General features: G+C 47.2%; 1 protein-coding gene across 2 annotated transcripts in view; it reads right to left on the bottom strand.

The window, feature by feature from the left end:
* Positions 1-12,708, bottom strand: part of kirrel1a (kirre like nephrin family adhesion molecule 1a) — a 116,047-nt gene extending 103,339 nt beyond the window's left edge. Inside the window, exon 1 of one of the 2 annotated variants that reach the window (XM_088916476.1) lies at positions 12,470-12,708. In XM_088916476.1, the coding sequence (XP_088772602.1) occupies positions 12,470-12,542 (73 nt within the window). In that variant the 5' untranslated portion in view covers positions 12,543-12,708. The remainder of the gene's footprint in view (positions 1-12,469) is intronic. The other variant, XM_088916477.1, reaches the window with a different exon arrangement.

The raw sequence follows: 12,708 nt of genomic DNA, 5'->3' as shown, positions 1-12,708 counted from the left end.
CATTCCTCCACGCGCGGGAATGACAGCCCCCTTTCCCAATCCCTCCTGCTCCCTCCCATCCTGCCGAGTAACCCCTCAAACTCTCCACCACCCCCCCGTCGTCTCCAGAGCTCATGTCCCTTGCCGTTAAACTCAAGGAGACCAGCAGGGCTTCCCTACTGACTAACTCCACCTGACAGCCCCAGCTCTCCGATCGCAGGCTTGTGGGGTGCAGGGGCCCGCGCGTGTGCGAGTGTCAGAAGCGTTTACCCCCTCCAGCCGCGACAAGCAGCTCGGCTTTGAAAGGGGGGAGTCATCTGAACGCCACAGACGACGGAGGCGGCTCCCGTCTGCCCGCCAGGTTCCAGAGCCCCCACATTCGCCGACGTCCCGTTCAGATGCGTTTTTTTTCTGGATTTGGTAAAAACACAGTTTCAGAAGTGGACCAAGATTTTTTTTTTCTTTGAACACTTGGATTTTTCCTCCTTTCTATGGCAGTACGTCAGAGGCCTGGTGTTGGCGGAGCGGTGGCTCTGTGGCGCAGGATCTGCGCCTGTGGCTGGAAGGTTGCCGGTTCAAATCCCGCAGCCGGCAGAGGAATCCTACTCCCTTGGGCCCCTGAGCAAGGCCCTTAACCCCAACTGCTCCAGGGGTGCTGTATAAATGGCTGACCCTGCGCTCTGACCCCAAGCTTCTCTCCCTCATGGAGAGCAAGCTGGCGTAGGTGAAAAGATGAACTCCTAATGCAAGAAATTGTATCTGACCTTATCTCTCTTATCTCTCGGAGGAGTCTGGGTTTGTTTCCCAGGACGTGTGTGAGGAGTCAGTCGCAGTACTCTCCTGAAATGAACTGGCGGCCACCTGGGGTCCAGTTCAGGGGTGTCAGTGGACTGTTCCCTGTGGGGTTTCAAACAGGGGAGAGGGACAGCGTGAAAAGCCCTAGAATAAGGTACAAAGTGTACTGTTCGTGGGAAGGACTGCAAAGATTTCAGGGGAGGGAAAGGTTGCATTCATTTAAAAACGCTGCTAAAACGAACGAGCATCTTCGTACACCGCTGCACCTCAATTCTCTGCATGACCTCAGTGATAAACACCCCGTCTTTATTTCCCTAGCTGCTAGCCTCTTGCAATAATGGGGGCGTCATCCCAACACCATATATCGGGAAGGCGACACTTGTGCCACTCTTACAGGAATTCTCCTGTGCTACAAGGCAAGAAAAGCTTCACCTCTCTATCCTTCCCCCTGCTTCCTTTCTCCTGAGAAACACCCTGCCTCTCGAAAAGCATTACATAGACGCTCGTCAACTGTCACTACAAATAATGGCATTAGAGGATTAGCCTATATCATCTGTGTTTTCATGTCGTTTAATTGCTTGCTTGTTGCACATCCTATTATATGCGTTCCCTGTTATTCTCTCATGTTGTTTCCGCTCAGATTGCTGTTCTTCTCACGCTAACTAATTATCCCCGTGCAGATTTTCGAAAAAAAAAAAGCCTCCTCAAACAACAATGGCGAAGGAGTGTGGAAATTAAATTAGCAGGCGCAAAGACAATCGGAAAGATACACCAACGGAGGCACAATCAGAGAAACGTCCTTCCCTCTAGCTGGGTCTCAAATCCATGCCTCTTAAGCCTGGTCTTACCATAGACCTTGGCTTAAATCACAAAGCAGGCCCCCCGTCCTGCGACAGTCCACACTCACAGCTCGGCCCACAATGCTCCACTCCTGGTCCTGGACAGCCACAGTCGTACTCCAGTGGTACTGGGGCCTGGTTTTCATTCTTCCTGATCTTTTCACGACTCGGAGAGACCTCGTGATGGAGCCTTCTCCCCCTCCTCCGCCCCAGAGCTCTGGAATTCTATCTCAAAGGATATCAGAGAGTCACCTTCCCTGAGTGCTCTCAAATCCAGACTCGAAACCTCCTACTTCAGAACGGCTTTGATTTAATTGATGTCTGCGTCTGCGCCTTTGCATCTTCTATCGCACTGAAAACCCTTTTTTATTGTCCTTTCATCTCCTCTTTTTTTTACCTACTGTAAAAGCGCTTTGAGAAGCTACTTTTGAAGGCAGTATAAAAATATGTTTACTATTAATTGAGTCTGTCAAGTCTAGCTATTAAGGAGTGCTGTGGCTCTATTGCCATAGTCACGATCATCTCTCTAATCCACAGTGGTGCACCCACAAGAAGTACACATCGGATATTTCACGTTCGTCCCAACATTCACTGCTGCAGCCTGGTTTGGTGACCTTAATACACGCAGCAGAAACAGACTGGCCAGCATCGTGGAGGTAGCCAGCAAAATTATTGGTGCACAACAACTACAGATTTCAGACATCTACATCAAACAAACAGCGCAGAAGGCCAATACAATCAGTGACTGTTGTGACCACCCCTTGCCCAGTTAATCTGAGCTCCTTCCATCTGGGCATGCAAGAGCAAGATGCAAGAGCAACAGAACTAACTCACCTTTTCTTACCGCAACTATTAACCTGCTTAATGTGGACAACCAACTCTATATATTATTCAGTCTTTTGTGTGAAGAAGATTTCAGTCTTGGTCTTTTCTGTACCTTTCAGCATGCAATGAACCTTTATATGTTAATTTATATATGCATATATTCCCATCATACTGTACATGTATGTCTCATTTATTAATAGGTTTGTGTTGTGTTAAATGTATTGTGAATTGTATTATGGCCTACCTGCCTGTGAAGCAAATTTCCCATCTGGGCCAATACAAATAAAAGAAAGTAAGCACTTACCTGCATGCCTGTCTTTTAAATGGTACCATAAGAGGAATCACTGTATAGATTAAGCCTGTTACAGTAATGTTACTCCCATAGGGTCTTAGGGGCATTGATCACCTCTCTTTTACAAGAAAGGATATTGGTAGCATAGCTCTGATCTTCATTTTGGCCTTGCTGCACAGAAGCTCCAAGGCATGGCTTCAGATGGGTCTCAAATCCTGGGATCAGATGAAACCCAGAGTTTTTCCACCAGCAGCTCTATCACCCTGCAGCTCCCAGCTGGCAGCCCCACTGGAGCTCAGCAGGTGTGAGCCTGGTCAGTACCTGGATGGGAGAACTCCTGGAAAAGCTAAGGTTGCTGCTGGAAGAGGTGTTAGTGGGGCCAGCAGGGGGCGCTCACCCTGCAGTCTATGTGGGTTCTAATGCCCCAGTATAGTGAAGGGGACACTCTGCTGTAAAAAAAAGGCACCATCCTTCAGATGACACATAAAACTGAGGTCCTGACTCTCTGTGGTCATTAAAAATCTCATGACTTTTCTCGAAAAGAGTAGGAGTGTTACCCTGGTGGCCTGGCTAAATTTCCCCCTGGTCCTTACCAATCAGAGTCTCCAAAAATCCCTATCTCTGAACTGGCTTCATCACTCTGCTCTCCTCCCCACTGAGAGCTGGTGTGTGGGGAGAGTACTGGAGCATCATCCAGGTGGAGCTGCACACTGGTGGCGGTGGAGAGGATCCCCATTACCTGTGAAGCACTTTGAGTGGAGTGTCCAGAAAAGCGCTATATACTTTCTAGGAATTATTATTGTCATTATTATGATGGCACCATGTTACAGCTTGCTGCCTACCAGCGACTCAGGTGTTTTAGAGGGAGAGAAAGTAACAGGGTCCCCAGTGAAAAATGAACCTCTTCATCTGTCTCCCCTGGATTCCCTATGATAGGGGTGTCCTTGAAGCACAGCGGGACTGGTTTACTCATTTGGGAATCTCAGGCATGTGGAGGTCTGTCTGAGACAGGCCTAAATCAGGCCGGGTCAGGCAGAACTGCAATCCCAATTTCTCAGACCGGTTGGTACATCTAACAATATAAATGAATTGACAGTGTTGCAAAACCTGGTCTCATCACGGGGCGAGAGCGACAGTTGGTGAGAATGGAGATGTGAAGCGGCCCTTCCTGCTCACTAGTCACCGTAACAACTAATGTACTGTGATGTGCGAGCGAATGAGTCCAGGTTGGGCAGCAGGCATTTCAACGCAGAAATGTTCCAACGTGATCTGCGTGCAGAGTTCACAAGTATTATTTGTCAGCGAAACCGTCTCAAACTCGGAAGCAATATTTCTACTGGATTAAAAGAGATGTACTCACAAGCCTGCTTGTTTACAATGTCATAAGGCCACAACACATCACCAGAATTTTGTTTCCTCATTCTCGTTGCAGACCAGATGCAATATGGCGCTGTGCGCACCTTTTGTCTATTGTGTGATGTAGACTGGGGGGTTTCCCAGTTACTGTGTACATGCTACTTTTATTGCGGTCTGAAGTGCACTCATCAATGCTGATTCTTTCTAACCCCGAAGGAGAAACACAGCGTTGCAGCTCCCCTTTAACTCACAGCGGGTACCTTTTGACAGGGACGTGGCTCGGCGATGACGGTTTGCCAATCCACTCGCAGAGGAAATCACGAGGAGGAAAAAAAAAAAACTATGGCCGATCCAAAAAAAAGGGGACAAGCGCGGTCCTGTCTTTCGGCTTGGGTGCTGCTTAACAAAAGCTGGCGATCCATCCAGGAGGTTCATAGGCTGTTGCTTAGCAGGAACTCCAGGGTTGTGACTCCTTTGGAGAAGGGGTCAGGGGTCAGGGGTGGTGGTGTTAAAGTGCAAAAATAATGGGCAAATTTACATTTTAAATAACTGTCCTTTCCCCTCCCCTCCCCTCCCCCCACCACCTCCTCTACCAAAACGGATGGGTGGATGACAGAGGCCCCACCACAGAGGGCCCTGTTTCATACCCAGAGCGTGTGCAACGCAGATGCGCTTCCCCACGGCACTTCCTGTCGCAGAGCCGGCACGCCCCTCATCTGAAAAACCCGCACGCCCAGAGCGGACCCGCCAGCCCCGAGGATAGGGGTCTCCTTCAGCTCAAAACGCCTTAACAACATTCCTCTGACGCCCTCTCTCTCAACAGCCATGTGAGATTGAAATAACAAGAGAGAATCTTCCTGAAGTGCTTCAACCAAAGGCTCTCTCTCTCTCTCTCTTTCTCCTTCCCTTATCCCCTCTCTGCCACCCCCCTCCCCTTGGAAAAAAACATTACAAGCAACCACATTAACCGTCTTGCTATTTATAGGACCTCATTATACATTTTCCATACTCCCACACTCTCCCCCCCCCCCCCCTTCTCTAAAAACTTGCTCTCAATCACATCAATTTTCTCATCCCTGTATCTGAACCGGAGTGGAATAAGGCCCCCCGTCCGCCCCCTGCAATTTTCTCTCTCTCTTTCTCTCCCGCTGGTTAGGTTTGATGTCCCAACGCCTGCGCCTGTTAAAAGTTCAAACAGCGCGCTGTTCCCTTTGGCTTGGCGCTGATTTGGAAGAGAAAGCTCCACCAACCCCCCCCCCCCCCTCCCCCAAAAAAAGACTGTTTTCAGATGTTAACTGCGGACTGCTTCATCCTTTTGTGCTCATAGTTGAAAAAAGAAAGTGAAAAACTAGAATCCATCCAACCGGTCTAGAGTAAAACTGTTAGGTGAAACCCAGCGAAATACTATGAAACAAGGAAAGCAGCGACAATATTAAAGTTACCAACCTCCCTCCAGAAAGGAAAAAAAATACACACGGTTTTAGGCAGAGTCTATCAGGGATAAGACATTGTTTGGTGTGCGACACGCATGGCCGAGCTGTTTAATAGCGTCTGTGAGCTGATCCGAATCTCGTGCTTGATAATAGCTAAAAAATTTCCTCGTCTCTCTCTCTCTGGCCCTGCAACTATGTTGCTTTCCCCGCCATTTCTCGTTCTGGGTTGTTGTGGGTTTTTTTTTTACAGACGCACAAAAAAAAAAGTTGTAGCCTCTCGCATCCACTCCGTTCATTATTCACTCTGAAAAGAATTCCCCCATCCCCCCGCGCCCTGTAAGCAGTTCCAGATGTCCCGAGCAAATTCTTAACGAAGAGTCGCTGCGTTCCTTTTCAGAACAGAACACGAGACCCGGGTTAAAAAAAAGAGAGAGAGAGGAAAAGACCAACTTGATTCTTTTCCATATCTGCGCTACACACAGGCGAATGAGTAGGGAGTAGTGTTTCAGTCTTTCTTAACGACATCAGTACCATCACCCACCCCTGAAAGAAAGCAAATTCTAAGCTTGCAAAATTAATACTCCATTCTAGTGTGTCTAGGGGGTTAAGGAATGTTGTAGTGATCTCATGTCTTGATTTTTTTTAACCACAGAGGAATGCTCATATACAGTGCTAACAAGTACAACTTTTCGGGGTTTCGCTTTTTCGGGTTTCGTGCAAAACCTAACTCGGGATATTCGGGATTTTTTGGAACAAAACAACAACAACAACAACAACAACAACAACAACACGTTGTACCTGAAAAGGGTTCGGAAAAATCTAGACTTACAGTGCTGCTTTTGTACAGGGAAACTTCATGACCTCTGTTTTTTGTAATGAATTGGAACAGGACGCACCAAGCGTTTTGGCTTTCTGCGTCCTAAAAGGCATTTAACATCTAAAAGAGTAACCGAAACACACAGAATGGTCAGCCATCGTGTGGGCGTGGTCCTTTTTTTAGTTTTATTAAAATGTTCCATTGTGATAATTCCCCAAGTTTCTCTCTCCCACTTCGGATTTAAAACACAGCGGGTCCCTAAAGCTGAAACATCCAACTCGCTTATTGACGGAACTGAGATTCAGCCCGTTGCGGCACGAATGCACTCAACCGTGTCGCAGTTTTTGACACCTAAATTGCCTTTTGAAAAAAAATGGATTGTTCCTACAGCGCTCTTTTATTTAATTGCTTTAAATACCTCGCTAGTATCCACTTGCCTGTCTCCCAGACTTATTAGAAAAAAATAGCACAATCAGAGTCTAAAACGTGCTTTCGTTTAAACCGGCTGATGTACAAGCATCGTCGCGTCCCAGAAGTGTTGGCTTATGGGAAGACGTCAGGGGCAAATTCGCTATAACGGTGTTAGCATTTAAGGCGCGCAAAGGCTTAAAAAGCAGACATTGCATCGGTGAGCTTTTCTCGCCGTGCCCTCCTGCACTGGTGTAATTAATAATTAATAATTAAACAGTGAGCTGTAGGTGAACGTGCGTTGCCCTGTTCTGCGCTCGTGTTGTGAGGACGATCATCCAAAGCGCAGAATAGTGACGCACTTACAGTAACACGTTTATTACCCCAAACGCGCTTTTTAAAATTGGGCTTTCATCAGGCTGTTTTACTGCTTGGATTTGCTAACTGTCGTTTTATCCTTGTGAATTCCTTGGTAGCCTACATTTCACGGAAACGTCTGAAAATAAAAGATGATTTTAACCGTGCTTCACGTTGCATTATCACGGAGCGAGCCCGGTACATATCGCACACTTCACAAGCACGTTTAGTGAAGTTACTGTAAACTACTGTATGCCCAAATGGGCCTCCTCTTCGTTTGCAACCTTTTTCTTACGCTCTTGCCGCATCTGCATAATAACAGCAGCTTTCCAGCTTCGTGTTTATGTATTTAAAAGCGGGGGTTTATTAAACACCTTTTATTAGTTTGCGCTTATAAGAAGACCAACATAAGAAATGACTCGTTCGCCGCGCCGGGGCTGATGTCGAAGTCGAAGCCAAGCACAGTCTGGTGTTGGAAGCAGTTGGCGTTAATTGCTGGGCTAGCCTGGAGGACCGCGGAGCTCATCGACGCAATCCGACCCCCGTCCCTGTGCTGCGCACTTGAGCCCAAGGTGAAGGGGAGCAATGCTGGCGCCGCCCGCGTCTCACACACGCACAGGCCGCTGGCACGCGCTTGGATGCCGGCCATCTCGCCGCTCAGTTTCGCGTCGGCAGTGAACCCGGCAGACAGGGGGAGGAATCAAGTCCGAATAACTGCCTGGGTTTTCACTTCTGGGCTCACAATATTTCACTTTTATTCCCGCAGACGTCCAAAAATTCAGGCGGAGTGATTAAAACAAAAAAAAACGCACCACAAACACAACACCCTTAAACGACAAAATGGATACATAAACTCAAATCGCCGTGGCGCATTTTCGCCTTGTATACAGGAGCCAGGGCGGGTTTGGGCGGGGTGGGGGTGAAGTCACATTCTCCGGCCAGGTCGGTTCTCATTCATCGAACATTACAGCCCGTTGTAGGCCCGTCGCCTGTGCCCTCGGTGCGGAAGTGTAATTACTGCACATCTGTCGAAAGGCTGGTTTCGGTTAAAACAGTAGCTAGTTCCCTGCGGGTTTTTTTTCCCTAATCCCCGTCCTTCATTTCCAAAACTTTCCAAAACTCTGGAGATGCGGCCCGGCGCGGTGTATGAAGGGCGAGAAGAATGAATTCCTTTCATGGGGGGTTAAATTATTTGAACCCACCCCCCCACACATACCTTACCCAAAGCCTCTCAGTTCTACCCCGATTTACGCGGGTGGAAAAGAGAAACGTCCTTTTGGAAGATGTTTTTTTTTTTAAAGAAACGCTCCCTTAAGCTCATAGCCGAGCACGACATCGCTGAGGCGCCTACTCTGGCGATAACGAGAACGGGACCGCGAGAAATAATTCAGACAGACGTCGGTCCCAGACTGGGCTCTCCGGTTTCTGTGAACCCGCTCAAGTGTTACCAAAGCCATCGACGTAGGTAAGTCTATGATGGTAAAAGTCTGATTTATGGACCGAGAAGGAAAGAAAGAGGACAAGGAGGGGAGGAGGGACCGCTAAACTCGGACTCGAGAGAAGGAAACAGCTGTCGTCAAACACCAGCGAGTAGCGGCATCTTTGAATAAGTGAAAAAAAAGTCCTTTTACTCTACAGCAAAACTTTAATATAAGAAGGCAAACACACGATTTGAATTTTTAATTTGAAACACGTTTTTCGCCTTTTAATTAAAAGTTTTTGTAAAAAAAAAATCCGATTATTTGTGTTTTACTGGCAGCCTCTGACCTTTCCATTCCGAGACCAGGGCTCGCCGCTACCCTGCGGATAGAGACAATGGCAGAACTAATGCAAATCTGTTTCGAAACAGTGTGTGTGTGAAGCTGTGTGTGTGAGAGAGAGAGAGAGAGGAGGAGGATGGGAGAGTAAAGTGATCTTTTCAACTGCATTTTCAATGGCAGAGGGCGACAACCGTGGAGCTCGACGTGAACCGAGAAGGAGCCAGAACTGCACACATCCAGAAAACGACAAATGCACTACTACCTCAAATCTGGGGGGGGGGGGGGGGGGAGATGGAGGTTTTCATCTGAGATCTAAACACTGCTGATCTGCTTAACCGGCTAACACCGACACCCACAGCGTTCTTCCTAAAGGTTGTAACCAAGCGGGTTTTATAGGTAAGTTTTAAGCCTCAAAGAATAATGACCTGGAAATGGATAATATAGGCCAGTGAAGAAAAGGATGATTCAAATACTGTACAGTCATTAAACTCTAGGCTGCAATGAAAACCAGGAATGACCCCGTAGTCCTTCAGAACCAGAAGGGAATATCAGTGCCAGCCTTCACATATAAGGGTAGGGGTTTTAGAACTATAAAATACCTAGGACTATGTGATCCTGGGTAGGTATGCGCACATCTGAGCAATTAATTTGGCACCCATACGTGCAATTGGTATAAAAAAAAACTACGTCAGTGGATATGAAGTACAGAACATCTCAACAGGGGACCCCCGTCATCCATTCCATTGTGGGGTCTTGTTACAACCAGCTCGTTAATTATTTAATCGATCGTCGAAACAATTAAGGTGCCGAACGCATTTAGCACTCCAGTGGAGTGTAGAACGGTCGTACAATTGAGCACCACTGACATAACTTTCTTTTGTTTTGTTTTTGAAGGATGCCTTCAGTGAACATGTCTGTACACTCATTTCTATTTGGGTAACTTGTCAAAAAATATAATTACCCCAGGAAACAAAAAGCCCTCACTTCCTTCTGATTGTGCCTTTCGTGGAGACTGGTGGAGATCAAGAAGCACCCCAATCCACAATCCGTGTCTCTATTGTGAGAGTTGGGAGCGTTCTGCTACAAGACTGGGGATTTCAGAGCTCTCACATACTGGAGCTCTCAGGCACGCCAGGCACTGCAGTTTGACTGGCTGTCCCTGTGTGGAAGCCCTTTCTCCATGGGGCAGAGCGGTGGCTAAGGATCTGCAGCTGTGGCTGGAAGGTTGCAAGTTCAAATCCCGCGGCCGGCAGAGGAATCCTACTCCGTCGAGTCCCTGAGCAAGGCCCTTAACCCCAACTGCTCCAGGGGTGCCGTATAAATGGCTGACCCTGCGCTCTGACCCCAAGCTTCTCTCCCTGTCTGTGTGTCTCATGGAGAGCAAGCTGGGGTCTGTGAACAGACATATTTCTAATGCAAGAAATTGTATATGGCTAATAAAGTGATCTTATCTTATCTTATGCAATACTGTTTCCTCCCTCAGAGCGTACCCGTACAGCAGTAATGATCTTTCCCTCCCCCTGGAACATTCCTAGGGTGTTAACTTTTTTTTTTCCATTCTAGCTGAACTCTGAACAACTGCATCAAACTTCTGATGCCTCTGTCCATTTTCGAACTGCTTCATCCAACTGAGAGACACGGGGGAGCCGGAGTCTATCCCAAAAATCAACAGGCGCAAGGCAGGATACACCCTGGACAGGACGCCAGTCCATCACAGGGCACACACACACATACTCACGCCAGGGCCGGTTTTATAGTGGAGCAAGTAAAGGTTGATTTCATGCTGAAAAGAATGGAATAAACCTTCACTTGTTCCTTTGCTGCCTACACATGCTGACACAGTTCCCTTCTTGAACTTCTTCAACCCGATTTTATAGAAGCAAATTAACCCTCTACCATGTCTTTGGACTGTGGAAGGAAAGCAGAGCTCCCTGAGGAAACCCCAGCAAACATGGGGAGAACATGTAAACTCCACACAGACATCACCCCAGGTCTGGAACTGAACCCAGGGCCCCAGCAATGTTATCCATGCCCTGCCACATTTGATCAAAACTGCCTTCCGATTCCATTTTCAATTTGCTTGCTTTTGATTGCCTGCAACAATTTGTTTTTCTAGTGTTGCCATTGAACTACAACACAACTGCCAAGATCTGTGGCTCTCCGGTACAGATATCTCCAATCAAAGGCACAGAGACCTACCGAAACTGAGCCAGGAGGATGCAGGTTCATCTTGTTGCAAGCGAGGTGGAAACAGAAGGGCTAATTAAGAGCCAATTATGTAACCAGCCCAGCTGAAAACTCTGCTGTAACCTCTCTCCTATCTGAGCCTTAGGTAATAGGAGCCAATTAGCTACACTTTGCCTAGCCTGCAAGGTAGAGACTTCTTAAATAATAGCGTGCATTGCTAGCCTTATCCACAGCCTGAGACAATGCCTGAAATTCACCTGCTGGGTTTCTCAAATCCTTCAGCTGTTCAGTTGAGATACCTCAGCACATCTGCAGCAGAAATCCGCCAGCAGCCCAAATGCCATCTTTAAAGACACCGAAGGAGATGGCGGATGGTGTGCCCAAGACAGACTTGGACAACTTGAAAAAGAACTAATAAAACTTAAAACGACAGTCTTTTCGCTTGCAGATGTGGAGGAAACGGGCGAGCCCGATGCACAGTAGACTGCTTCAGCACCAAACAGATTTCTGCTGCCAGCCCTAATTCTTATATTCACGTACACAATAATACATCGTTTATTTTGACTGGGGAGGGGGTGATGGAGCTGGTATTGCAGACTATGTAAGAAAGGTGTATTGAATACTATCATAAGGTTTTGAAACCCCTTTCTGTCTTAGAAGATCAGGCGTCCAAAACAGGTATCATTAGATAAAGCACAAATCGATATACTAATGAACACATAGTTTGACAATCAGTCGGCGGGTAGAATATAATCCTCTATTGTCAGCTACGCTTTGTCGATATTTCTAACCTTTAGCGCCTGCTGAATGAACAGTTAAGCAATGAGACGCAACCCATTTCAACACCCCCCCCCCCCCAAAGATGAAAGATTTAAAAATTCACATGATACATCGCCGATCGAGTCATGAATGAATACCAGCGGGGCTCTGACACTCACAAATCAGATTTTGGCGTTGACAAATAAACAAAAACATTCAAACAGGTCCTACGCAATGCTGCCGCGGACTAGCGCCGTTAGCTGAATCGCGAAGGCAATTCGAATTTGCAATGGCAGAGTAAGGGGTTTTCAGGCGTCGTCGTCTTTTTTAGAAAACGAGACGTCTCCGGGCTCGCAAAGTCATTGTTTCGTGTAACGACGCGAAATCTCAAACTAGCGGGGTGATGTCGAATCCCCCCCGACTAGTCTCGCCGTATGCCCCTCAGAAACAGTTTCGCCAAATGGAATGCTGCACAACACAGGCTTTTTCAGTCGCTTCAGTTTCTTTGTAGGGAAAAACGTTATGTGCCCACGGAAACAAAGTCAAATCCACGCAAAAAGTATTACTGGCTAAACATGGCAATGCCCACAAACTTTTATTATACTCGCGTTTTAAACGGTGGAGTTTTTCTTTAAAAAAAAAAGCTGAAGCCTTAGTCTTACCTTTTTGTAGACTGGGAGCGAAAGTTATAATCCATAAGAGTAGCATGGCTTTATTTGGGTCATGAAGTTCCATAAAATGCCCCTCAATCCTCAGTCCGCTTGTTCTCCGCTTTGAAGTAGAAACTGCATCAAGTCCTGTTTGTTTGTATTCCCCTTCGCCTTTAACGGGTCCGCTGATAACGGGGAGGTTTTTTTTTCCCAGTTCAAGGAATCTGCGACGCAAACTTGGAACTCCTCGA

This window comes from Atractosteus spatula, chromosome 5 (assembly GCF_055471065.1).
Source record: "Atractosteus spatula isolate fAtrSpa1 chromosome 5, fAtrSpa1.hap1, whole genome shotgun sequence".
NCBI lineage: Eukaryota > Metazoa > Chordata > Actinopteri > Semionotiformes > Lepisosteidae > Atractosteus > Atractosteus spatula.
This window is presented reverse-complemented; position numbering and strand designations above follow the sequence as displayed.